The sequence below is a fragment of the Lemur catta genome, chromosome 1, assembly GCF_020740605.2.
Source record: "Lemur catta isolate mLemCat1 chromosome 1, mLemCat1.pri, whole genome shotgun sequence".
NCBI classification, from domain to species: domain Eukaryota; kingdom Metazoa; phylum Chordata; class Mammalia; order Primates; family Lemuridae; genus Lemur; species Lemur catta.
The window spans coordinates 101,215,217-101,240,524 of record NC_059128.1 but is presented as its reverse complement, the minus strand read 5'-3'; the positions used below and the strand labels follow the sequence as shown (position 1 = coordinate 101,240,524).

The window sequence follows — 25,308 nt, the reverse complement described above, 5'->3', positions numbered from 1 at the left end:
TATAAACTTGATTAATTCTTACCATTGATGTACAGACTTGTAAAAATGCTATATTCTTAACCTGTTTTTCAGTATGCAAGTATGCTTGCCATAAGAAGTGCTGTCTGAAAACCACAGCCAAGTGCTCTAAAAAGGTAAGAAGCCATCATCTATCAGTAGTATAGTATATAATGGATTTGTTGGGTTTTCTGTGCCTTATAGGAAGAAATCAAGGCCTCTTTGATGGTTTATATAGAGTAGTGGTTTTCAAACTTTTTGACCACAAATCACAGTAAGAAATATGTTTTATATCATGCTCCAGCATACACATATAGGGGGAATGTATGTCCGGAACTGAACAGATTTTCATGGAACTATGTTACCTTTACTGTATGTGATCTACTATTTTAATTTCATAAGCCACAATTTGAAAAACACTGCTTTTAAAAGTTTCCCATTTCCTTAAACACTCTTAAGTCTTCCGAGGAATTGTCCTTAAGGTAGTAGACTACAATTAAAGATGAACAAATTTAAATATGAACAACAAAGTTCACCAGCATAGTTGGTGTTTTTTTTTTTTTTTTTTTTTTTTTTTGAGACAGAGTGTCACTTTGTTGCCCGGGCTAGAGTGAGTGCCATGGCGTCTGCCTAGCTCACAGCAACCTCAAACTCCCGGGCTTAAGCGATCCTACTGCCTCAGCCTCCCTAGTAGCTGGGACTACATGCGCCACCATGCCCGGCTAATTTTTTTTTTTCTATATATATTTTTAGTTGTCCAGATAATTTCTTTCTATTTTTAGTAGAGATGGGGTCTCGCTCAGGCTGGTCTCGAACTCCTGACCTCGAGCGATCCACCCGCCTCAGCCTCCCAGAGGGCTGGGATTACAGGCATGAGCCACCACTGCCCGGCTGATAGTTGGTGTTTTTACATATTTCTATTTGGGTACACAGAGATTTAAAAGATACTGAACAGGTACTCTTTGATACCTGAAGCAATCATTTTTTAATGATTTCTGGCTTTTATTGATGTATAATCACAACATTTTCTTATTTATTAATCACATACTGACAATTTTTACAATATTATGCAAATCGGAACTATAGTATAAATATGCGTGCTTGTGTTTACAACCCATGTATAGAATTTTCATCTGTTCCAAATTAATAGACAAATCATGACAAAATACAGAGAGAAATTTGATCAGGACTTAAAATATTATATAGTGAAATTGAGTGAGACATTTGCTTCCAGCTAAGATGTAGTAGCTTGTGGCAGACCAATCCTAAAAAAGTCTGTTGGCAAGCATCAGGGAGCTTCCCAGGCAATTGGACTTTAGAGGACTAGATCCTAGAGAGAAGTGAATGCAGCATAGCAGATTAATCTATATCCAAAAAGTGAGATACTTTTCTCCTAGTGGGAATTTTTCAATTTTTGTTGTAGGACAAGAAACCAATATTCTGGACAGAGGGCCACATTTAAAAGTCAGAAAAGCCAGAAGAGCTTTTAGCAATTTCATAGGACTATAGAGACAAAAATTGGAGTTTGGGACTGCCAAGACTTGAGGGACCATGATTCAGTCGTTTAGAGAAGTGAGCATGAAACTGAAGAGACTTTTCCCCTCAAGGCATTTTTAAATTCTTAAGATGTATAGGGCAAAAGGCTACGAAGCTAATGAGAAAAGAGGTAGAGTTTTCTGCAGTTTCACAGTGCTAAGTAGAGAAAAATTGGAATTACAGTATCCACCATCAAAGAGGGGGACCCTAGTCAATACCCTAGACTCTCAATGAGACCTCTGAAGAATTACACTGTAGGAATAGAGATGAACTATTGACAGATTGAGCTTAATAAAAATGGTAAACCAGCTTTGAGGCAGTCCTTGATTGGATTAAGGTGATCTTTTCCTTATTCTAATAAGCCACCCACGAGAAAGAAAAGGGTGAAACCTCTTTAAACAGAGATAACATCCTCTAGAGCTGTCACAATTTTTTCATATATAATATCAGACATAAATGAGTTGAAGAGAAAAATAAATAGGCAATATCAATAGACTCATAGATAACCCAGTTATAAAATTACCAGATATTAATACGTAGCTTTAAAAATCTTGGTTACTATATTTAAATTATAGTTAAGTTTAAATAATAGAGAAGTTCACGGAAGAACTGAAATACAGTCTGCCTTCTGTTTCCATGGGTTCCATATCTGTGGATTCAACCAACTGCAGGTTGAAAATATTCAGGGGGAAAAAATTCCACAAAGTTCCAAAAAGCAAAACTTGAATTTGTCACTCACCAAGTACTACATTGAATCTACATGATTGAAGTGATGTGTAGGGATTATATTAGGTATTATATACCTAGGATGATTTGAAGTATATGGGAGGAAGTGTGTAGGTTATATATGGATGATACACCATTTTATATAAGGGACTTGAGCATCCATGGATTTTGGTATCCAAGTGGGGTTCTGGAACCAATCCCCCACGGATACTAAGGGACAACTGTACATATTTAAATATATATTTTAACAGAATCAAATGGAAATTCTAGAAATAAAAAATGCAGTTGAAATTAGAAACTCAAAAGATAGTTTTAATGACCATAGCAGAAGACAAGACTGGTGAGCTGGGTTAATGGAAATATCCTGACACAGAGAATAAAAAGAATGAGGAAATAAACATGAGAGACATGGGGAAAGGATCAAAATTTCCTTCATTTATGTAATCAGAGTCCAAGAGGAAAGGAGAGGGAACAAGGGAGAAGCAACATATGAGAGATAGTGGCTAATACATGAAGTCACAGGTTCATAAAGCACTTTTACCCTAAAGTGGAGCAAATACAAAGAAGGCTAAAGAAAAGAAAAAGAAAATTTCTTAAAAGCAGTCAGAAAGGAAAAAAATAAATATTGCCTAAAGTAGCAATGAAAAAACTGACAACTGACTTCTGAACAGAAATGATGGAAGCCAAGAAACAGTGGCTTGGCATCTTTTAAGTGTTAAGACCGTGCAGCATTTGGTACCCAATGGAAATACCCTTCAAAAGTGAAAGTGTTGTGAAGACATTTTCAGAAAAACAAAAAGTCAGAATTTTTTACCAGCAGACTTGTACAAAAAGAAATACTAAAGAGGTTCTCCAGGAAAAAGGAAAATGGTCTCAGATGGAAACAAATACAGGAAGGAATGAAAAGCAATGGAAAGAGTAAAAATGTATCTTGACTGAAAACATGATTTCTTCTGGGCCTTAAAGTATGTATAGAATTAAAATGCATGACAACAGCAACACAAAAAAGTTGGTTAAGTGGAGTCAAAATATTCTAAGGTCCATGTATCATCTGGGAAGTGGTAAAAGTGCTAACAATATATTAGACTTACATATGTTATGGACATTTGTTATAATTTCTAAAGTAACCACTAGAAAAGTAATAAAAGAATATATAACTTAAACACTAATAAAGATAGAAAAGAGGAAAAACAAAAAATATTGATTAATGTAAAGGAAGGCAAGAAATAAGAGAAAAGGAAACATAAAACAGGTTGGACAAAGAGAAAATAGATTTTCACAAAGTAAAATACACACTTGTTACCAGGACCAAATTAAGAATTAGAATATTGTCAACAATCTAAAATTCCCTGAAGAGAAAATAAAGAGCAGATTGGTAGATACGAATCCAAATATACTGGCAATTACATTAAATGTTAAAAGAGTAAATATTCCAAATAAAGTTAAAATCAATGGGAAAATCTCAGTGGTATGCTGTTTACAAGAGACAAATACAGAAATATAGAAAGGTTGAAAGCAAAAGGATAGAAATAGTAGCATGCAAAAACTAACCAATAGAAAAGTGGTATGGTTATACTAATATTAAAGTGTACACTAAGGCAAGAAGTATTACTTCAGGTAAAGATATCTCATAATGATAAAAGGGTGAACCCATCAGGAAGTTATAAAAATTCTAACTTTATAAATCTCTAATATTATAGCTTTAATACCTGGCATATAAAAATTCAGTAAGGATGCAAATGATAAGAAAAATTTGACATAATTGGCATATATTGATCCTTGTATCCTACAACTGCTGAATACACATTCTTTTCAAGTTCCCATGAAACATATGATAAAATTGATCATATGCTGGGCCATAAAGCAAATGCCTACAAATTTCAAAGGATTGAAACTATTCAGAGTATTTTCTTTGACCACAGTGGAATTAAGCTATACATCAACAAAAGATAACTAGGTGATTCTCAGATATTGGGAAATTAAGCAATGTATTTCTAAATCACAGTAAAACTGGAACAATATTTTGAGATATGAGTTTGATATAGTAAAGGTAAGATACCATCAAAGTTGTGCTAAAAGGAAAATTTATAGCTTTAAGTACATATATTAGAAAAGGAACAAGGCTGGAAATGATTTAAACTGTCATCTCGAGAAGGTAGGGGGAAAAAAACCCAAAAACCCAGCATATTAAACCAAAGGCAGTAGAAGGAAGATAATAAAATAAATGAAATCAAAAGCATTTGTGTACTAGAGGAAAATCTACAAAGTCAAATTTTGACTCCTGGAAAAGACTAAGAAAATAGATCAACTTTAGTAAGAATAATCATATAATGAACATTATATGAAATATCCCCAAACTGGAAGAAACTTAAATGTGTATCAGCAGTAGAATGAATAAATAAATTGTGGCATATTTGTATAATAGAATAGAATATAGCAATGAGATTAAACTATTGGTCCTCACAAACAAAATGTTGATTGAAAGAAGCCAGAGTATGTACTGTGTTAATCCATTTAGATAAAGTTTAAAAATAGATGAAACTAACTCATGGTGTACATATTGTATGATTTCATTTATATAATATTCAAAAAGCAGGTAAGACTAATTTATAGTAATAGAAGTATAGATACTGGTTATTTTGTGAAGAGTGAAGGGCATAGTGGCTGAGAAGGACTTGGGGGAATTTTAGACTGTTGATAATATTCTAATTCTTAATTTGGTCCTGATAACAAATGTGTATTTTACTTTGTGAAAATCTATTAAGCTATGTACTTAGGATTTGTACACTTTATGTAGATCATACTTTGATAAAGATTTTATTTAGGCCGGGCACGGTGGCTCACGCCTGTAATCCTAGCACTCTGGGAGGCCAAGGTGGATGGATCGCTCGAGGTCAGGAGTTCGAGACCAGCCTGAGCAAGAGCGAGACCCCGTCTCTACTAAAAATAGAAAGAAATTATCTGGCCAACTAAAAATATATATATAGAAAAAATTAGCTGGGCATGGTGGCTCATGCCTGTAGTCCCAGCTACTCAGGAGGCTGAGGCAGTAGGATCGCTTAAGCCCGGGAGTTTGAGGTTACTGTGAGCTAGGCTAACGCCACGGCACTTATGCTGCCACGGCACTCATGCTAGCCTGGGCAACAGAGCGAGACTCTGTCTCAAAAAAAAAAAAAAAAAATAGAGAGAGAGAAAAGACTGTCTCTTACTTGATTTTGTTTCCCTGGTACCTAGCACATACATGACAAATGTATGAATGTAAGACTGGAAAGAGAAATTAGGATCAGTTCAAGTAGGGTCTTGAATGTCAGACTCAGGAATGTTTGCACTTTATTTTGATGTGTACTAATTAACCACTGAAGTTTTTTGAGGATAATAAAGTAGATTGTATACCCTATAAAATATATTAATATGTAAAGGGGAGGAAATCAATGTGGGGAACTGGTCAAGAAGCTGTTGGAATAGTCCCATTGGGAAGTTATATAGATTTGTACTAGGGTCATGATACTGAGAACAGAAAAGAAAAAATAGAGAGGGTATATTGTTTGACTAAAAGAACTTGGCAACTGTGGTTTGATGCAGGTTGAAGGAGAAAGTGGGGTGTATACACTTTTGTGTTAGGGAAGGAGAATGGTGCAGGAGAAGAAAAGAAAGAGAAAGATTTACAAAACGGTTTTCAGTCTTAGAGATAATACCTGACATTTTTCTTTTCTGTGAATCACTTCAAATAATCTTAAGGCTGAGCTATTATTTTGCAATCACATAAGGTATAGTTAATAAAGTATGATATCAGACATACTATTAACGTCAATTTAAAAAGCTATAAGACTAATCATGGGCCAATCTGTATGTGCCTCTGCCTTGAGTTATGAAAGTTAAACTTCTATAAAGTTTATATATACACCAAAGCATTCTTATGTTTCAGAAATTATTGGCAACTCTAATTCATATCAAATCAGTAGATTTTCTGGTGGTACTTGATAAATGTTCATGCTGTTTGCATTCAAAATCCAACCCCCTTCTCCTGCACCCAAATCCCACCTTTCCTTGAAGAGATTTTTTTTTTTTTTTTTTTTTGAGACAGAGTCTCACTCTGTTGCCCGGGCTAGAGTGCCGTGGTGTCAGCCTAGCTCACAGCAACCTCAAACTCCTGGGCTCAAGCAATCCTTCTGCCTCAGCCTCCCGGGTAGCTGGGACTACAGGCATGCGCCACCATGCCCGGCTAATTTTTTCTGTATATATTTTTAGTTGTCCAGATAATTTATTTCTATTTTTAGTAGAGACAGGGTCTCGCTCAGGGTGGTCTTGAACTCCTGACCTCGAGTGATCCACCCGCCTCGGCCTCCCAGAGTGCTAGGATTACAGGTGTGAGCCACCGCACCCAGCCGCCTTGAAGAGATTTTTGACAGAAAAGAAAGTAGTAGCCCTTTGCCACTGCCTTCATTCTCTACTCCATTATTTTCTTTTGGGGATTCTCAGTGGGAGAGGATTGAAACTAATAACCTTATTTATTTATACTTATTTAACTGTAATTCCCTTTCTCCCAACTCTTGTAACTATGCTCACAAAACTTCAGGGAAATAAAAAGTATTTCCTCTTCAAGAATTGGTTGAGCATATTTAAAGATGTTTGAATATATTTGGAAACAAAAAATTATCTTCTATTTAGTATGATCCAGAGCTGTCATCTCGACAATTTGGAGTTGAACTGTCCCGTTTGACCAGTGAAGACCGAACTGTTCCTTTAGTGGTGGAAAAGCTCATAAACTACATTGAAATGCATGGACTGTATACAGAAGGCATTTACCGAAAGTCTGGTTCAACAAATAAAATCAAGGAGCTTCGACAAGGTCTAGATACAGGTAAGAGAGTGCCTTCCAGATCATTACCAAATACTTTTAAATAGGTCATTTCATGCTCTTAAAGTTTTCATTACATGTTGATTCTTTACTTATAACCAAAAGAATGAAATATTTTCTGCAGTGCTTGTTTGTCATTTTGTGGCTTTCTAAAGAGTTTTTGGTTTTATATGGTCCTTTTAGCAAACATACGAGTATATATTTGAGTGTATATATTGTATATTGAGTGTATCATTTGTACAAGGCATTACTGGGTACTTGGGACAGATTCATTTAATCTTTTTCACAATTCAGTAAGATCATTATACCTCTAATTTACAAAGAAGAAAATTTAGGTTCAGGGAAATTAATGAGCTATTGATAATGATGCAATGCACTGTGCTGATGATTTTATAATAATCTTAACAGCAATCCTATGAATTAGGGATAGTATTATCCCCATTTACAGATACAGGAACTGAGGCTTACAGAGGTTCTTCCCCGAAGACTTATCACTCATAAGTGAGAAAGTTGGGATTTCACCCCAGATCTTCTGAATTCATAATCTAAGCTACTGCCCATTACTCTTGATTACTCTGACTCCAGATGGTGCTCTTTCTAGTGCATCTTACTTGCCTACCTACATTGATGACATAGGGACTTAAACTGATAATTAGTGAGTTGAACATGTGTCTTTGTAGAGCTCTAGCACACTCTCAACCTCTGTTCTTTACCACTGTTGGAAAGGAATAGATCTTTTTGAACCAAAGTTAGGTACAAAGTTCGTCTCTGTGTGGCCAAGAACCTACCCACAATGCTGTTTATTATGAAGAAATCAGTGAGAAATGAATTAGTATGGAAATAACAGAAATGCCTGGTAAAATTCAAGCAGACCAGAGACTTGGTTTATAAACGGTTGCCAGCTTTGTCGCTTGTACTTTGGAGCAGCACAAGTGAAAATCATTCATCTTATATCCTCCCAATCATCTAATCTGTATAGCCTTAGGGAGTTTATAAGTGAAATAGGGTAAAGGTGTTTTGTTTACCTTGCCTAAGCTCAATTGTCACTGTCCTCTCATCTCTAAGAATGATTTAAAATCAGCCCTATTTTTAGAAAATGTCCTTTATGCTTTTTTCCATTTGTTTTCTAAAATATTGGTACTCAAAGTGTGGTGTACAGACAAATCCATAACAGTAAGTACAGAAATTGCGAGCAAGCATTTATAAACATTTATAGCAGTTTAATAATGTTTCCATATCAAAAATATGTGATCTTTTATTTTACACATTTCAGTCAACAACAGATTTGGAAAACAAACAAGAACTGTTTCTTCACAGTTAGAAGCATTGTTCCAAAGCCTGAAATTAGATTGTGGAAGATACAAGTTAGTCTTTTTAAGAAACTTGAAGGGCCTCTGTTAGTGATGGTAGTTTCTAAAGTGAATCATTTGAATCATTTTGAATGTTTTGGCTTTGCTATCTACTTTTGTCTCTACATAGATGCTGAGAGCGTAAATCTAGATGACTATAACATACATGTCATTGCAAGTGTATTCAAACAATGGCTTCGAGATTTGCCCAATCCACTCATGACTTTTGAACTCTATGAAGAATTTCTTCGAGCTATGGGTAAGCACAGGCTTCTTGGGTTTAGAGGAAAGGCCTATAGCTGGGAAAGGAATGCCATCTTCAGTAGAGATTATTAAACCATCCTCTAATGGTTTTGTCCTTACAGATCCAAAGATAAGCTTTTAACAGTCAATACGAAACTCCCAGTGAACCGTCACTTATTTAAATGAGTCTCTTTAGAGACTCATTAAAATTTCAGTATCTTAAAAGTTTTCTGAGTAAACCACTTTGTTGCTTCTCGCAAAGAGATTGAAAGACTAGGGTTATAAAACAGATTAAAAGATTAAATCTGAGATTTAAAAGTACGCTTAGGAACGTTCATTTAAATTGTGCATCTAGGCAAGAACTATGTGTAAAGCTGGCTGTTTGTTTTATGCCAGGCCTAACTGGTTTTGGAGTTTAGTTTCTCAGTGTTATACGTTTATAGAATATTGATGAAGGCCCACCTAGAGGTATTTGGGCCTTGAGGATTTATAAATTATATGAGAAATTGGTTCCATTTCTATTTTACTGGAAATCAGTCTGCTACACAATGGCTGAAAAACTAGAGCATCTCTTTCCCCTTGCTGTAGTTAAGGATTACTGGGATGTAGATTAAAACTCAGGTGACTGCTTATGAATATAGAGCTCAAGCAAAGTGAGTAAAGCGGTAATAGTGAGTTGCTCTTTTCCTGCCGTAAAGGTATGACTGCCTCTCCTAAAACTCTAAAACTGTAGAGCTAGCCTTCCCTGCTACATAGTGTCTGTCCAGGAGGGGGATGTAGCATATAAGTGGGGATATTTAGTTATATTTGCTGCTCCTGATGTTTTTAGGCCTTCAGGAGAGAAAGGAGACAATCCGTGGTGTATACTCTGTGATTGACCAGCTCTCCCGAACTCATCTCAATACTCTGGAACGCCTCATCTTTCATCTAGTCAGGTAACCTCAACAAGCAAGGGAATGTTGTGGGGGTTTTTTTTGTTTTTGTTTTGTTTTGTTTTTATAAAAACAGAGTCTTGCTCTGTCGCTGGGTAGAGTGCAGTGGCATCATCATAGCTCACTGCAACCTCCAGCTCCTGGGCTCAAGTGATCCTCCTGCCTCAGCCTCCCAAGCAGCTGAGACTACAGGTGTGCACCATGATGCCGGGCTAATTTTTCTAATTTTAGTAGAAACGGGGTCTCGCTCTTATTTAGACTGGTTTCGAACTCCTGAGCTCAAGCAATCCTGCTGCCTTGGCATTCCGGAGTGCTAGGATTACGGGCTTGAGTCACTGCCCTGGCCACAAGGGAATGTTTAATAGTTTCTGGATTCCTTTAAATAAATAAAGAGCTTCTCCATTTAGAAAACTGACATATATTAGGTTATTAAGTATGAAATGTCCAATCTCCTTAAGTACTAAGTATGACAGTTTATTTCTGACATTTCACTTTGATACTTCTTGTTTTATTTTTATTGTGAAGATACATCCTCATTCTTTCAAACGTATGATTTGGCTTGTGATTATCTTTCAAATTTTTGTTAGAGCAATTTTTATGAAGCCATGGATAAGTCAAAAATTCATGTTATTTTCAGATATGAGTTCCATCATGGAACCAATGAAGTAGAGACAGCTCAAAATATCAATGAAGTGTTTGGGAAGGGTGTGGCTCATGAATGCACATTACATCGATGGTTTGAGAAATTCCATTCAAGTGATTTTAGTCTTGAAAGTAAGCCATGTGGGCGACCTGAGACCAAGGTGGATAATGATGAACTGAAAGCTGCAGTGGAAGTGAATCCATCTCAACCTACGGGTGAATTAGCAGCAAGGTTTGACATTACTATTCCAACAATATTGGCCCACTGGAAACAAATGGGCAAGGTAAAGAAGCTGGATAGATGGGTTCTGTGTGAATTAAATGAGCGTCAGAAGAGAAATTGTCTGGAAGCTTCCCTTTCTTTGCTGTCACGACATAAAGGCAAACCATTTCTACACCATATTGTTACACGTGATGAAAAATGGCTTCTTTTTGACAGTTGCAAGCATTTGGCACAATGGTTGAGTAAAGATGAAGTGCCAAAACATAGTCCAAAACCTAATAGTCATCAAAAAAAGCTGATGGTGTCTGGTGGTCCAGCACTGGTATTATCCACTATACCTTCATGAAACTTGGTCAATTGATTACAACGGATGTCTACTGCAACCAGTTGCGCAAAATGATTGAGGATGCTTGCAATTAAGCAGCTGAGATTGGTCAATAGAGACAGGCCAATCCTCTTGCAAGACAGTGCTCAATCACATGTCACACAAATGATGCTGCTCAAACTACAGAAGCTGGACTTGGAAACTCTCTGTCATCCGCCATATTTACCAGACCTTTCACCAACTGACTACCACTTCTTCCAGGCTTTGGACCATCTCTTACAAGGAAAAATATTCAATTCTCAACAAGCTGTGGAAAATGTCTTTCACGATTTCATCGCCATTTGCTCTCCAGCCCTCTTTGTTGCTGTCATAAACAAGCTACCGTTAAGGTGGCAAAACTGTTGATAATTTAGGTATATACTTTTACTGCTGCTTGTTTGAGATATAATAAACTAAACTTTTGATTCGAAATCGGACATTTCATATTTAATGACCTAATATTTATCTTTTTCTTCTGTTTATAAAGTCAGCATCTCAAATGGTTGGTTAGGATTCCTTGGAGCATAAATCTTGAGCTGAGCTGGACTGCATGGCAGGTGTTTCTCTGCCCTTATTTGAGCCATGTAGCAGCTTTAGCCTCATGGTGGCACTGTGTAGCTTAGCTTGTTATCTTAATTCCTGAACTAGAAAGGATGTATATCTGTTGATATAACCTAATTCATGGGAGGTGGGTTCAGATCATGCTCAGGAATTGATTGACCAAAGAGGTGTCAGGAGTAGTCTCTCTTCCCCTCTATGTGAATTTCAGCAGTAGTTGAGAAGAAAGCCATCTTTCTTTTTGGTTTGATATATAACTGTCTGAAAATGCCTTTAAGCCTCTACTCTGCATTCTTTAGACATGTTTGTCTGGTGATATTGGCGTTGAGCAGTAGGTCACAAATTTCCCTTGGTAAGAAGTCTGCTGACCTAGACTGCTTCAAGGAAGGAACAAAGTGAAAGTACATTCTCCAGAGGCAAAGGAACAGCTTTGGGAAGTCTGCAATGTCTCCCTGAAACTGATGTGGATATCTTTCCAGTACTATGCAATTGATGTCATACTGTCTTTCACTCATCTCTTCCACCTGCCTGTTTACTCTTTTCCCTTTTTAATCTCCTTTTCATTTATTTTTTTGCTTTGTTTTGTTCCTTAGGATTGCACTACAGGAAGATACTAATCGAATGTCTGCTAATGCTTTGGCCATTGTGTTTGCACCCTGCATTCTCCGCTGCCCAGACACCACTGACCCACTACAAAGCGTACAGGACATCAGTAAGACCACCACGTAAGGCCAGTTACCATCACTTCCGCAAGACCTCAGGGACTTCTAAGATGTTTCAGTCATTTTATCCAGATATCCAGATATGAAACTTATGATTTCATAAGTTGAGGTGTTTTTAAAAAGATTGTTGGACACTGTTGGGTTTTCTTATGCTGAGGATGCAAATATTTAGATTCAGTCTAGCTGAGCACATTAGTTTTAAAGGATCTTATTTTTTAAATCTGGCTTTTCTTTAGGACTGCTTATAGTTTCTAAATAGATTTTAAAATTCCATTTTACAAAATTGCATATACTTTGTATTGTCCTGTAATCTAGTCTAACTGTAGTCTTATGGCTCTGATTCCCTTTAGTCTTAATATCTCAATATTCCTATATTTCACCTTGACCTTTTTTCTTGAGCATCTGCTTTCCTTCTAAGGTTGTTTTCTTTTGCTTTCCTTTTTAATCTTGACTGCAAAAGGAACTTTAAAAAAAATCAGTGTTTGCATGAGAGTCTGATTTAATTGGTCTAGGGTATACCCTGGCATCTTCAGATGGCTTCTAAAGTGTAGCCAAAGTTGTGAACCACCATTCTAAACCTTGTTTCTTGAGTTCGTAAAGTAAGGGATGTTGATTTTTTTCTTCAACTGTCTACTACACTTAGCTGAAAAACAGTCTGTGGGTACTGTACTTTATTTGATTTACTTCAGCTCTTAACAGTTTTCTCTCTTCCTCCTGTTTCAGCTGTGTGGAGCTCATTGTTGTGGAACAAATGAATAAATATAAGGCTCGTCTCAAAGACATCAGTAGCCTGGAATTTGCTGAGAATAAGGCAAAGACCAGGCTGTCACTGATTCGTAGATCAATGGTAAGATGCAAAATGTGGAATCACAGGGGAAAATGGGACCCTTCTTGGGATTTTAAATGTGCATTTGTAGTTTATAGAAGGATTATTGTCAAATCTTTTTCACAAGGAACAAGTTAAAAATCACCAAATGTCAGGGTGCTATGGATGCCTCATGTTTAATCTGCTAGCTCTGTTTTTTTATGTGTACAGAATATGTGATTAAATGTGTAGAATTTTTTAAATCAGATATTTGGATAAAATGTTGGTGGCTTAATAATCTGCCCTGTTTTCTTTTCATGTCCTTTTTTATGAAAACTTAATGCTATCCTAACTTTTTTCTCTACTTCCTTCCACCATCTGTTCCCACCTTCAATCATGTCATTTTTGGTGGTCCTGCCAAGACTCCTGAGATATAGAGAACTTAATCATTTGCAACTCAATCATTCGATTCTTAAGGAAATGGAATTCCATCTATGAGTCAAGTAAAGATTTCTTGAAGGATTTAGTGTCAGGTTTTGAGAAAAAAACCTTGTAAAAATGATAATTTATTTCCTCCATTTCCCTACTTTTCTATGTAATATCTTCCTTTGCAACCAGTGACCTATATATAGATACCTCCAGTTCTCAATGACCAGTACTCAAAAGAGTTAGGACAACTAGAAAACTACTGCTGCATTAAAGTTTAATTATTGCCCATTTACTACCCTTCCTCTCAGTTGTAGGATGAAATTGTAGCAATGAGCACCCATTTCAGATCCCCAGTAAATCTCTAAAGAGAAGCAGTCTTCTCCATCATCATGGCCATACTTTTCTGGGGGCCCAGCAATACTTCTTCCATATCTGCATAGTTTATACTTAGGTTAGCACTAAAATAACTCTGTTTCTTCCTTTACTATTTAAACTGCCTGGTATAGAATAAGTGCTCAACAAAGGTCTGTTGATTAAGCTAGTGAAGGGTCTTCTCTAAAAGCAAACATAAGCATAGACTTTTTCCAGGCAGTAAAGGTATTAAATAAAGCTCATCATAGGATACTATCTAAATCTTTTCCCCAGAAATCCCATTTAAAAGTAAAATTCATTCTGTAGTATGAATTTTCAGGAGCTCAGTCCTGAAAGACCCAGTTTAGTAGTGCCCATCCACGGAGGAAGGAAAGAGCCTTTTGCTATAAAGCTACTTTTCAAAGCAGGTAGACAAGCTGTGCTTTTTCCGAATGCTGCAGGAGATGGATATAGTCAATCCATTGAAAGATTAAACCTTCTCTTTTAGTGGGGCAATGACATGTGCATTCTAACCTCTGCTTTCCTTTTCATGTCCTTCCTAATCCAGAAACCTGTACTAATTGCAGTTAGATTCATGAGCATTACCCGCAATTCAGTCTCGGTATGTATTAATAATGCAATGTCTTAAGCCACTCTACAGTTATTGTCTCTCATTCATCCAGGAATTGTCTGCTCTGTCTATCATTCATGCCTGTCCACCCTCATGTTCAGCCCCAATTCAGGTCCTACTTTTTGACCAGCTTTCACTTGCTTTTCTCTTAATCTCTTTCTTTAGATCCTTAATTTTCCTTCCTTCCTCTGTAATCATGTAGTTGAACAGCATCCATTTAAAATACACTGGTTTTTCCTCCTTTATCAGATAAGCCTCCTTTTGAGTTTCTTCTTTGACTGAATCATTACAAGGTGAAAGTTGGAGGTATTGAGGTATCAAATTAATTTCTGTTCCATGAGCTGTGTTCCCAGCAATCTCCTCCACTTTATTATTTGAAACACCTGTTACCACTTTCAGCATCTACCATCATTAGTAATGCTTATTTGTCCATTCATATCTGTGACTCTAATGGTGTCCTCCCAAATGTAGAAATATGATTCTTATCTACTTAGCATTTATCACACAGCTACAAATAGGGGTGAACAAATTGACAAACTGATTCTAGACTTAAATATCATAGTATAATAGAGCTCATCCCAGGATCTCATTGCTGGTGCCCCTCTTCAATTCCATTGGTTATACAAAAAAAGGAATGGAGGGATGAAAGGCTAAGAACATCACTTGGCTTGGAAACTAATTTGAGAGACTGTCCATCTTTGTGTAACCATTTCATTAAGGAGCCTTAATTAGTTGGGGTATAAATACACATCAGTTTTGCTTTTTGTCTATAACTGCCTCTCATCTCTATCATGTCCGATTTCCCTTTCTTACTGGATATCAGCTGCCTTAACAGCCTTTTGCCATTATTCCATAATTTTAAAATATTTCAGTCTCATTCTGGTATTTAAGACTCAGTTCTCTTCGTATTAAAACTTCACAGTTTTAATCCAGTGCTCTTCTCATTTCCTCCCAGGGCAGACTAGACCTTAATCTGGAGGTTAAAACTTTGGGAGGGTGGGATGGGTAATTTGCCTTCCCTCTTTCTTGACCTTTTCTCCCCCTGTTGTTGAGACTGGGAGAAATGATAAGGGAGGCAGAATTCTGCATGATATCCCAGTGTTGAGGGGGGACAGTCTTCTTTCTTGGTTGTTCATCACTGCTATTCTGGCTCATTGTCAGCAGGCTAAGTGAAAATGAGTCATAGCTCCAATTTACACTGCTGACAATGAACTCAGTCCTATCTCATTTCTGTAGGGATTGACATTCCCTTGCAAGATTTGGTTACATCTTCTGACTAAACCATGACTGTTGACATTCACACCATATGGGAAGCCATCAAATTCACAGGGAAGTTACAAGTTTTCCAAAATTGTAATATTTGTTTGAAGTCTCCCCATTTTATCACTCATGATAAATATGGTCATTTGCTCAACTTGAAATTATTGGTTCCCATCATACAATTTCAAAGAAAATGTATACCACATACCCAAGTCTGAATAATCATACTTTGTCACTTATTATAAATACTGTTTCGTGAATAAAGCAGCTAATTTAGCTTCCAATTCAAACAATTGCACAGATATTCTTTCTTGAGATAACCGTCAGTATGTAGCAGAGGTACTTTATGTGTACTTCCCATTTCATCATACAGAAAATAAAAAATAGTGAATTAAATGGTTAAGAATTAATAAAATTAATTGATACTACTTGTTCAATGACATGAAATGAAATTCACTTTTTTTAAACTATGAATGCATGGTAGCAAAGAATACGATGACTGCTAGTCTCATTGGGTACCATTACCTTGATTCATTTGAAAGTGCCAGCTTGGGGCCAGGAGTTCAAGGCCAGCCTGGGCAACATAGCGAGATGTCATCTCTACAAAAAATTAGAACAATTACCTGAGTGTGGTGGTGTGCACCTGTAATCCTACCTACCCAGGAGGCTGAGGCAAGACGGTCGCTTGAGTCCAGGAGTTCGAGGTTACAAGTGAGCTATGATTGCACCACTGCACTCCAGCCTGGGTAGCAAAATGAGACCCTGTCTCTAAGGAAAAACAAGGAATTAAAAAGCATCCTTTTGTCTGGGCACAGTGGCTCACACCTGTAATCCCAGCACTTTGGGAGACCAAGGTGGGAGGATCACTTGAGGCCAGGAGTTCAAGACCAGCCTAAGCAACATAGCTAGATGCCGTCTCTACAAAATACAAAAATAAAATAAATAAAAAGCATTCTTTCTATGATGCCGTATAGTTCTCTTATTGTTATAAATCAGGAGGCTTTTTATGTGTGGGTCTGTTTCTAGACATTCTATTTTGACTGCCTTTGCACCAACACCACCACTATTTTAATTATGATAGCTTTCTTAAAAATATCTGGTAGAACAAGTCATCCTACCTTCTTCAATAGTGTTTTAACTATTCTTAGCTCTTTATATTGCCATATAATTTATAGAATCAGCTTCAAAACCTTCTCTTGGGATTTTTATTGAGATGGGATTTTTATTGAGGTTGAGATTTATTGAGTGAATCTACAGATCACTTTCTGGAGAATTGACACTTTTACAATATTGATATTTCCCCTCCATGAACACAATATATCTCTCCATTCACGTAGATCATTGGTTCTTCTCAAAAGTGTTTTTATAGTTTTGGTGTTGATATCTTATACCTCTTTAATTTGAATTATTACTTGGTATTTAATGTATTTAAATTCAGTTTAATATTACTTTAAAATTTTCATTTTCTGTTAATTTCTCATCATACAAAAACACAATTGATTTTGGCGTCTTTCACCTTGTATTCAGTGACTTTGCTGAACTCACTTAACTCTAGTAAGTTTTGTTTGGCTTCTTTTGTATTTCCTGCTTGTACAGTCATATCGTTCATGAATAATGATAGTTCCATTTGTTTTTTTAGAGTCCTTATGCCTTTTATTTCTTTTTTTTTTTTTATGTGAGCTAGAACTTTCAGTGCAGTGTTGAATGGAAGTGGTACTACTGATCATTATTGGCATGTTCCCAACCCCAAAGGAAAAGCTTTCAACCTTTTACCACTACATATGATGTTTCCTATAGAATTGTTGTAGATATTCTATGACATTAAGCATGTTCCCTTTATTCCAGGGTTTCTAAGGGTTGTTACTGTGATGTAATGTTGAACTTTATGGAATGCCTTTACTGCATGTATTGAAGTGTTCATGAGACTTTTTTATTTTATTGATGTGACACTGAGTGAATTTCTAATGTTAAACTATCATTATACTACTATAATAAACCCAACTTTTTATATATTTTTATATTATATAGTTTATATTAATATATTACTTGATTGAGTTTGTGGTATGTTTAGGATTTTTCTCCTGTGTTTATGAATAAAATTGACCTATAATAGTCTTTTTACTGTGCTTGTTACGTTTTGTATCAAGGTTATGCTGGCCTCTGAAGACAAGTTGGGAAATAGTCCTTATTTTTATTCTGTAGAAGAATTTGTTTGTTATTTCTTCTTGTTTGCCAGTGAAATCAAGGCCTAGACTTTCCATTTTGGAAAGATTTTGATCATGGATTCAATTTCTTTAATATAATATTCACATTTTTAATCATTGACTTTATTAGTTAGTTGGATTTTTATAGAAATTTCTCCACTGTCTAAAATTTCAGATTTATTGAGAAACTTGTTGGTAGGAGCTTCTTATCTTTTTCATGTCCACAAGATAGTGATAGCCCCTTTTTCATTCCTGCCTTTGCTTATTTGTGACTTCTCTCTTTTCTTCATTCTTGTCAGGGCTTTAAAATTTGTATTAGTCTCTTCAAAGAGCCATATTTTGCCTTTGATCCTCTTTTTCTCTAATGTTTGTTTACTCTTCTCATTATTCCTGTTTTCTTTTGGGAGGATTATTTTGTTATTTTTTATCCAGTTTCCTAAAGTAGATTCTTCTTTAATTTTTAACCTTCTTTTCTAATGTATACATTTAAGACTATACCTTTAAGGTAGACAGAGCTTACACAGATTTTGATATTATTGTTTAATTCAAAATATTTTCTCATTTCTATTGTGATTTCTTCTTTGACCATGGGTTTTTTAGAAGTCTGTTCTTAATTTCTGAATATGTAGAGATTTTACATTTTCTCTTGGTAATTACACTACCAGAAAATGTGTTTTAAATTACTTTAATGGTCAGATAAATTATTTCAACCCTTGGAAATTTGTTTTCTTGCTGTGTGTGCTTTAAAATAACGAGTATTCTGTAGTTGTTAGATATTGAAGTCACTTATATCTAATTAAGTTGTTTAGTTCTTTGTCTTTACTGACTGTGTGTACCCACTTGTTCTCTCTCAGTGCTGATCATAGCTTTGTCTATTTTTTTTTAGTATTTCTATCAATATCTTACTTTAAATCTTTTGAAGCTATATGTACAAATTTAGAAATGTTATAGCTTCTTCATAATTTGAACTTTTGTCATTGTGAGATATCCCTGTTTATCACAGGTAACACTTAAAGTTTACTTTGACTACAGTTAATATACCAGCCTTCTTTTGATTAGTATTTGTATGATATGTCTTTTTTTTCCTTCATTCTTTTCCTTTCAGCCTTTCTGAATACTTATATTTTATATATGTCCCTTGAAAACATCATTTAATTGGGTTTCTTTTTTTTTAATATAGTTTGACAATCTTCTTATTTCAATGGGAACGTTTAATCTATTGACATTTAATGTAATCATCAATATATTTGGGTTTAAAATCTATTTCATTATGTGCTTTTTATTTGTCCTACCTGATATATGTTCATTTTTCTTTTCTTTCTGGTTTTTTTTTTGCTCTTTCTTACCTTTTTCTTTTGACTACTTCTTATTATTTCGTTTTTTTCTTCTGTTAGTTTAGAAGTTTTGCACCCTTTTTTTACTCTTCTTTTAGTGGTTAACCTGAAGATCACCGCATAGATCTGTGACTTATCGAAGTCTGTTAATTGGTACTTTCACCTTTTCATCAGATCATGTAGGTACTTTAATATGCTTTAGCTATGATATAAGTTATGTATTTTAATTATCTGTATATTTTAAATCCAACACATCATTATGTTTTATGTAGTCAGTATTTATTTAGACTTACATATGAATTCGTTCATTGCCTTTCACTCTTTTCTGCATCTCCGATTTTTCTTTTTGAGTCATTTTCTATCTGCTCTTTCATATTTCCTTTAGTGCAGGTCTGCCGGTGTCAGATTCTCTTCTTAAGTCCATCTGAAACGTCTTTATTTCATTGTTATTCCTAAAGGTGCTTTTTAACTATGTATGAAATACTAGGTTGGCAGTTACCTTTTCCTTTCATTGCCTTGAAAATATCATTCTATTGTTTTCTGCCTTCCATTATTTCTGTTGAGAAATAACTTTGAATCTATTGCTCCATTTTGCAGGTAATTTGTTTTTTCTGACTGCTTTTAAACTTTTCTCTTGCCTTTTGTTTTTAGCAGTTGTATGTCTAGGTATAGACTTATTTTTATTTATCTTTCTTAGGGGTTGTAGGCTTTCTTAAATCAGTAAGTTAATATCTTTAATTGCTTTTAAAAAATGCTCTACCATTATCTCTTCAATAATTCTTCTATAGGATCTCTCTCCCCTCCTGGTATTCCATTTAAACATATGATAGACCTATCTTGTGTCCTCTGTGTCTTACCTTCTTAGAATTTTTCCTTTTTGTTTGTTTGTTTGTTTGTTTCTTCCTACTTGATTCTGGATTTTTCCTCTGACCTATCTTCCAGTCCACTACTTCAACTATGTCAGCATAGTTGAGTCTATCTAATAGACACACTATCTGGAGTCATTGAGGGTTTCTGATTTCTGTTGTTTTTCCTAGTTTTCATTTACATTGTCTTGTCTCCTTTTGTGCCTGGTTGCCTTTGATTGTGTCTCAGATATAGTATTTGAAAAATTATTTACAAAAGTATTTTGAGGCCTAGGATAACATTACTTTTCTCTGAAGAATATGTTCATTTTTTTCTGCCAGGTCCTAAAGCACAAGCAATCTGGAATTACTTTAATCCAATTTTAGGAATTATAATTTTCTGGACCATTCAGATGACTTGAAGCTAGGCTACAGTGTCTGCAAGGACTGTTATAATTTCAGTTTATCCTTATGTCTAGGAAGCAAACCTTGGGGATACTAGTGTCAGGTGTGGAGGTTTTACTAGGCAGCAGACCACACCTTTGAATGGGTCTGGACTCCAACTTTTATTCTCTACCCCAGGGGTTGGAAAGCTTTTTCTATAAATGACCAGATAGTAAATATTTTAGACTTTGTGGACCAATCTTTGTCTCAACAATCAACTCTGCCATTATTCTGCAAAAGCAACCATAGACAATGAGTAAATTAATGAGAATGAATTCATTCCAATAAAACTATATATTTACAAAAATTCATACAGGATTAGATTTGGCTCACGAGCCACAGTTTGCCAACCCCTGGTATAGTCTGTCAAAAGCTGTGCTCAGACTCTCAGCCACCTATTCTGAAATTTAGCACTAAATGCTGTGGCAGCTCTCCTTGATCTACCTTGTTAGCTGTCTAGGGCCTTCAAACATATGTTGAGTCTTTATATTTCGTCTAGTTGTTCTTAGCAGGAGATTTAATCTAAAAATCCTTGTCTGCCATTACCAGAAGCTAAAGTCATATATGAGGTAACCAATATTAAAACATAATGAGATTATCACCCCCATGATCTTAAGAATAGAAGTTTCTAGGCCAGGCGCGGTGGCTCACGCCTGTAATCCTAGCACTCTGGGAGGCCTAGGCGGGTGGATCGCTCGAGGTCAGGAGTTCGAGACCAGCCTGAGCGAGATCCTATCTCTACTAAAAATAGAAAGAAATTATATAGAGAAAAAATTAGCCGGGCATGGTGGCACATGCCTGTAGTCCCAGCTACTCGGGAGGCTGAGGCAGTAGGATCGCTTAAGCCCAGGAGTTCGAGGTTGCTGTGAGCTAGGCTGACGCCATGGCACTCACTCTAGCCTGGGCAACAAAGTGACACTCTGTCTCAAAAAAAAAAAAAAAGAATAGAAGTTTCTTGAGAAAATATATCTCATCAGCACCCTATATAAACGACTACTCAGTACACAATGGATTCCTGTACTCCCACCCACTGAAGTGTTCATTTTCCAGTGTTCTTACAGGAAATATTTTTACCTAAATATGTTGGATGAATTATGTCTCACTAAATATCCTAGGCCTCACAGGATGTTTCCATTTCTTCTTACCATTCACCTGGTGTGATGGAAGTACACTCGTTATCCTAAATGGGCAATGTGAAACTGATGGATTTGCTCAATTTACTTTCTAACATGAATTTTTCTCTGCAGGGAAAGGGGCGTACTCATCGAGGAAACTATCAAAGTCCATCCTCTCCTGTTGTAGTTCGGTTGCCTTCTATGTCTGATGTCCCAGAAGAGACCTTGACTAGTGAGGCAGCCATGGAGACTGACATTACAGAACAGCAACAAGCAGCTATGCAGCAGGAGGAGAGAGTACTGACTGAGCAGATTGAGAACCTACAGAAAGAGAAGTAAGTATCCAGGAGGAAGAGGAGGGACCAGTTATTATCTGTTTTCATTTCCTCTGTTTTTAAATTTTTTTTATTTATTAAATATCTTCTGTGTGCCAAACCCTGTGTCAGGCGATACAGGAGATGTGGAGATGACAAAGGCATGTTGCCTGTACTCGGGTAACAGTGTGAAAGTTGTCATCTCAGGGAAGGAAGTTCCATGGGCTGAGAGACCTGATGCTGCTACAGTGATGGTCTGGAGAGGCTGACTGGGAGGAGGACACAGCATCCACAGTGTGTGTCAGTCTTAGTCAACATTCATCTGGCAGTAACAGTGGAGAGCTAAGATGAGGTACTGGAGTCCTGACAGGCCAGAGACAAGCCTCCATGAACAGATTTGTTTTGCAAAGAAGAATAAGAATTCCTAAGGTAAAACAAAGTCTCTTTCAAGAATGGGCATTATTCCCACATCCATGAAGGAAGGTTATGATCCAGAGTTCAGTATGACCGTGGGACCAGCAACTGGATGTTCAGGGAAAAGCAGCAGCCCTAGTGAGTGCTGGGATGCTGGGTAGGGAAATTGGTTGCAATTTAGGAAGGAAAGCTCTTTTACCTCCATCATCACTGGCGCAGGAGTCAGGTGACACTACACCTTGGGGATACTATGACACCCAATGGTTCTCCCCAAAGGTACCATGTACTAGTTCTGCTGACTCTTAAGGAGTGTTAAGGAAATCTTTGTTCTCGAGTTCCAGAATCCCAGGTCTGAGAACTTGGTTCATGAGGGGATATGAGACTGTTAAAGTACTTTTGTCTGTCAGGATTGATTCTAGAATTTAGGCAAGCTAAAAAAATAGCTGGGATTCAACTGTGGAAAACATAATCAGGCAAAGGTGTTGGAAGTTGACTGTGAGCTATTAACACATTGACTGCCATGCTAGAAAATAAATTTTTTCTTTGGGGCCACAATGTTTTATTATAAAAATAGAATAAAAACTTTGAAAACAAAACAATCCTTTCTAATTTAATGAAAAATTTTGTTATTTTTTATTGTTTTCTATGCATGCAACTTAAAAAAACAGTTCTCGCAGCTCCCAAAATGAAGAGACGTGAGTTACCTATGCTTCATGAGGCCCTGGGTTCAAAACTAACGTGAGTTAAATACAACTCAAATGGCAGTTAATGTGTTAATATTTGCTATAAGAGTGGTCTGCAAAGAGGACCTAACTCAGCTTTGATAAAGATAATACTGGAAGTATTGAAGGATAAATAGGAATTTGCTAGGAAGGGGAAATTCTTCCCAGAAAAAGGAAAAAGTATGAGCAAAGTCTCAGAGATGTGAATGCACATGGCTTAGGACAATTGTGATTGCAGCAGTGAGTTGCTGGTGAGACTATCCTTGAAAAGATTGTCCATGGATCTCAAGCTAGGTAAAGGGAAATTGAAGCTAAGAGGGCTTTGAGAGGGAGGAGACTTGATTAAAAGGTAAGAATTGGAAGGATAAGGAGGTTGTGGACAGAGTGGAGTATTGGATTCAGAGTTTGTATAATTCCAGGTAATGACAACCTCCAGGCAGCATCTGCCCATTGGAGAAAATTGCTTAGATTGGCCAGGAACAGTGGCTCATGCCTGTAATCCTAGCACTGTGGAAGGCCAAAGCAGGAAGATCACTTAAGGTCAGGAGTTTGAGACTAGCCTGAGCAAGAGCAAGACCCTATCTTTATTAAAAATAGAAAAATTAGCCAGGCATGATGGCACACATCTCTAGTCCCAGCTACGTGGGACGTTGAGGCAGGAGAATTACTTGAGCCCAGGAGTTTGAGGTTGCTGTGAGCTGTGATGACACCACTGCACTCTAGCCAAGGCGACAGAGCAAGATTCTGTCTCAAAAAAAGAAAAGTTGCTTACATAAAGTGGAGGAAAAGATTGCTAGAAGTTGCAGGCATAAAGGAACTTTGGTGTTAGGGTATTGAAGTTTTTACAAAGATATTAATTGAAATAGATCAGGGTGATGTCAGGCAGTAGTAAGAAAACAAGTTTAGGAACCAAGTACCAAAGACCCTCAGGGATTGAGGAGGCATGACCAAGGGGTAGGTGAGTAATGTGATGAAGAATAATAGAAAATACCATAACTGGAGAGGTCATAGTTTCAAAGGACAGAAAAGATCAGTCAATGTTTTACTTTATCTGGAGCTCTGTCTGTGGTCAAAGTAGGGGGATATAGTCTGTAGCCAGTTAGTAAAGCTTCATGGAAAATAGTTTAGGAGCTGGAAGGAATCTTAGAGATTATCTAGTTTAACCTCTTTGTTTTGGGGTTGAGGCAGCTCAGGTCCAGAGAGAGGAAAGTATTAATACTTCTCCTGATGCCATTATGGAAATTATGAATGGGTTCAGAACCCTGATCTCCTAATTATTAGCCCAGAGTTCATTTTACTAAAAGATCTCACAGCTGCAGCATTTTTCTTCCCCCTACCTTAGCTCTATTATTGTAGCTAAATTTTCTATCTGTCATTTCATCTTTTAGGCCATATACTTTTAGCCTTCACAATGACTTTGGCATGTAGGTCCTTATCACCACCTGAATGGGAACAGTAAGAAATGTGACTCTCTTTGCTACTTAGATTCCTGACTTTCATGGAAAGTCTTTTTTCCCTGTTGTCTTCCTTTCACTTCCTATCAAATGCTAGTGGATTTCTTGATTGTATCTTACAGGGAGGAGCTAACATTTGAGATGCTTGTACTGGAACCCCGTGCGTCTGACGACGAAACCCTTGAGTCTGAGGCCTCCATTGGGACTGCCGATAGCTCAGAGAATTTGAATCTGGAGTCTGACGGTGCCATCTCTGAGAAATCAGGTAAATGAACATGGTAAACCAAAGACTGCAGATTTGTTTTGCAAAGGAGGAATAAGAATTCCCAAGCTAAGACAAAGTCCCTTTTAAGAATGCAGTGACCCTACATGAACAGTTAACAAAATCTTGGAATCACTGATCTTTGTGAAGCTTACATATAAACTATTCATCAGACCAATCCATGATGTAATGTAGTCTTTTGGTAATTTAATATTTTCTCCTGTATTTACCACAGAGAAAAGCCAATAACCGCGATATATGTCTTACTGAGCCATGACCCATTTTCTAAGGGTGGGTGGCAGGAGCTGTGTCCCACTGTGAGATGGGACTATGTGTCAAAGGCACATCTCAGGAAATTGTAGAACTTACTACATACACTGGCAGTTTTTAAAATGATAGTGACTGTTCTAGGCCTCTCCTGGTGACACAAACACCAGACTTCCTTGGGGTTGATTCTGAAATGATATATGTAGAAATAGATGGTGAGCTCTTCTCAAGTCAGACTGGACTCTCCAAATCTTAGCCCACTCAACAACTGCATGTGTAAACAGTGACACTCATTCATGACATAATG

At 36.6% G+C, this 25,308-nt stretch overlaps 1 protein-coding gene across 1 annotated transcript in view; it reads left to right on the top strand.

The window, feature by feature from the left end:
• Positions 1–25,308, top strand: part of MYO9A (myosin IXA) — a 241,817-nt gene that overhangs the window by 211,761 nt on the left and 4,748 nt on the right. The window contains exons 34-41 of the mRNA XM_045531001.1: positions 73–134; positions 6,928–7,120; positions 8,597–8,725; positions 9,539–9,644; positions 12,022–12,153; positions 12,874–12,997; positions 21,701–21,903; positions 24,595–24,737. Of these exons, the coding sequence (XP_045386957.1) occupies positions 73–134; positions 6,928–7,120; positions 8,597–8,725; positions 9,539–9,644; positions 12,022–12,153; positions 12,874–12,997; positions 21,701–21,903; positions 24,595–24,737 (1,092 nt within the window). The remainder of the gene's footprint in view (positions 1–72; positions 135–6,927; positions 7,121–8,596; positions 8,726–9,538; positions 9,645–12,021; positions 12,154–12,873; positions 12,998–21,700; positions 21,904–24,594; positions 24,738–25,308) is intronic.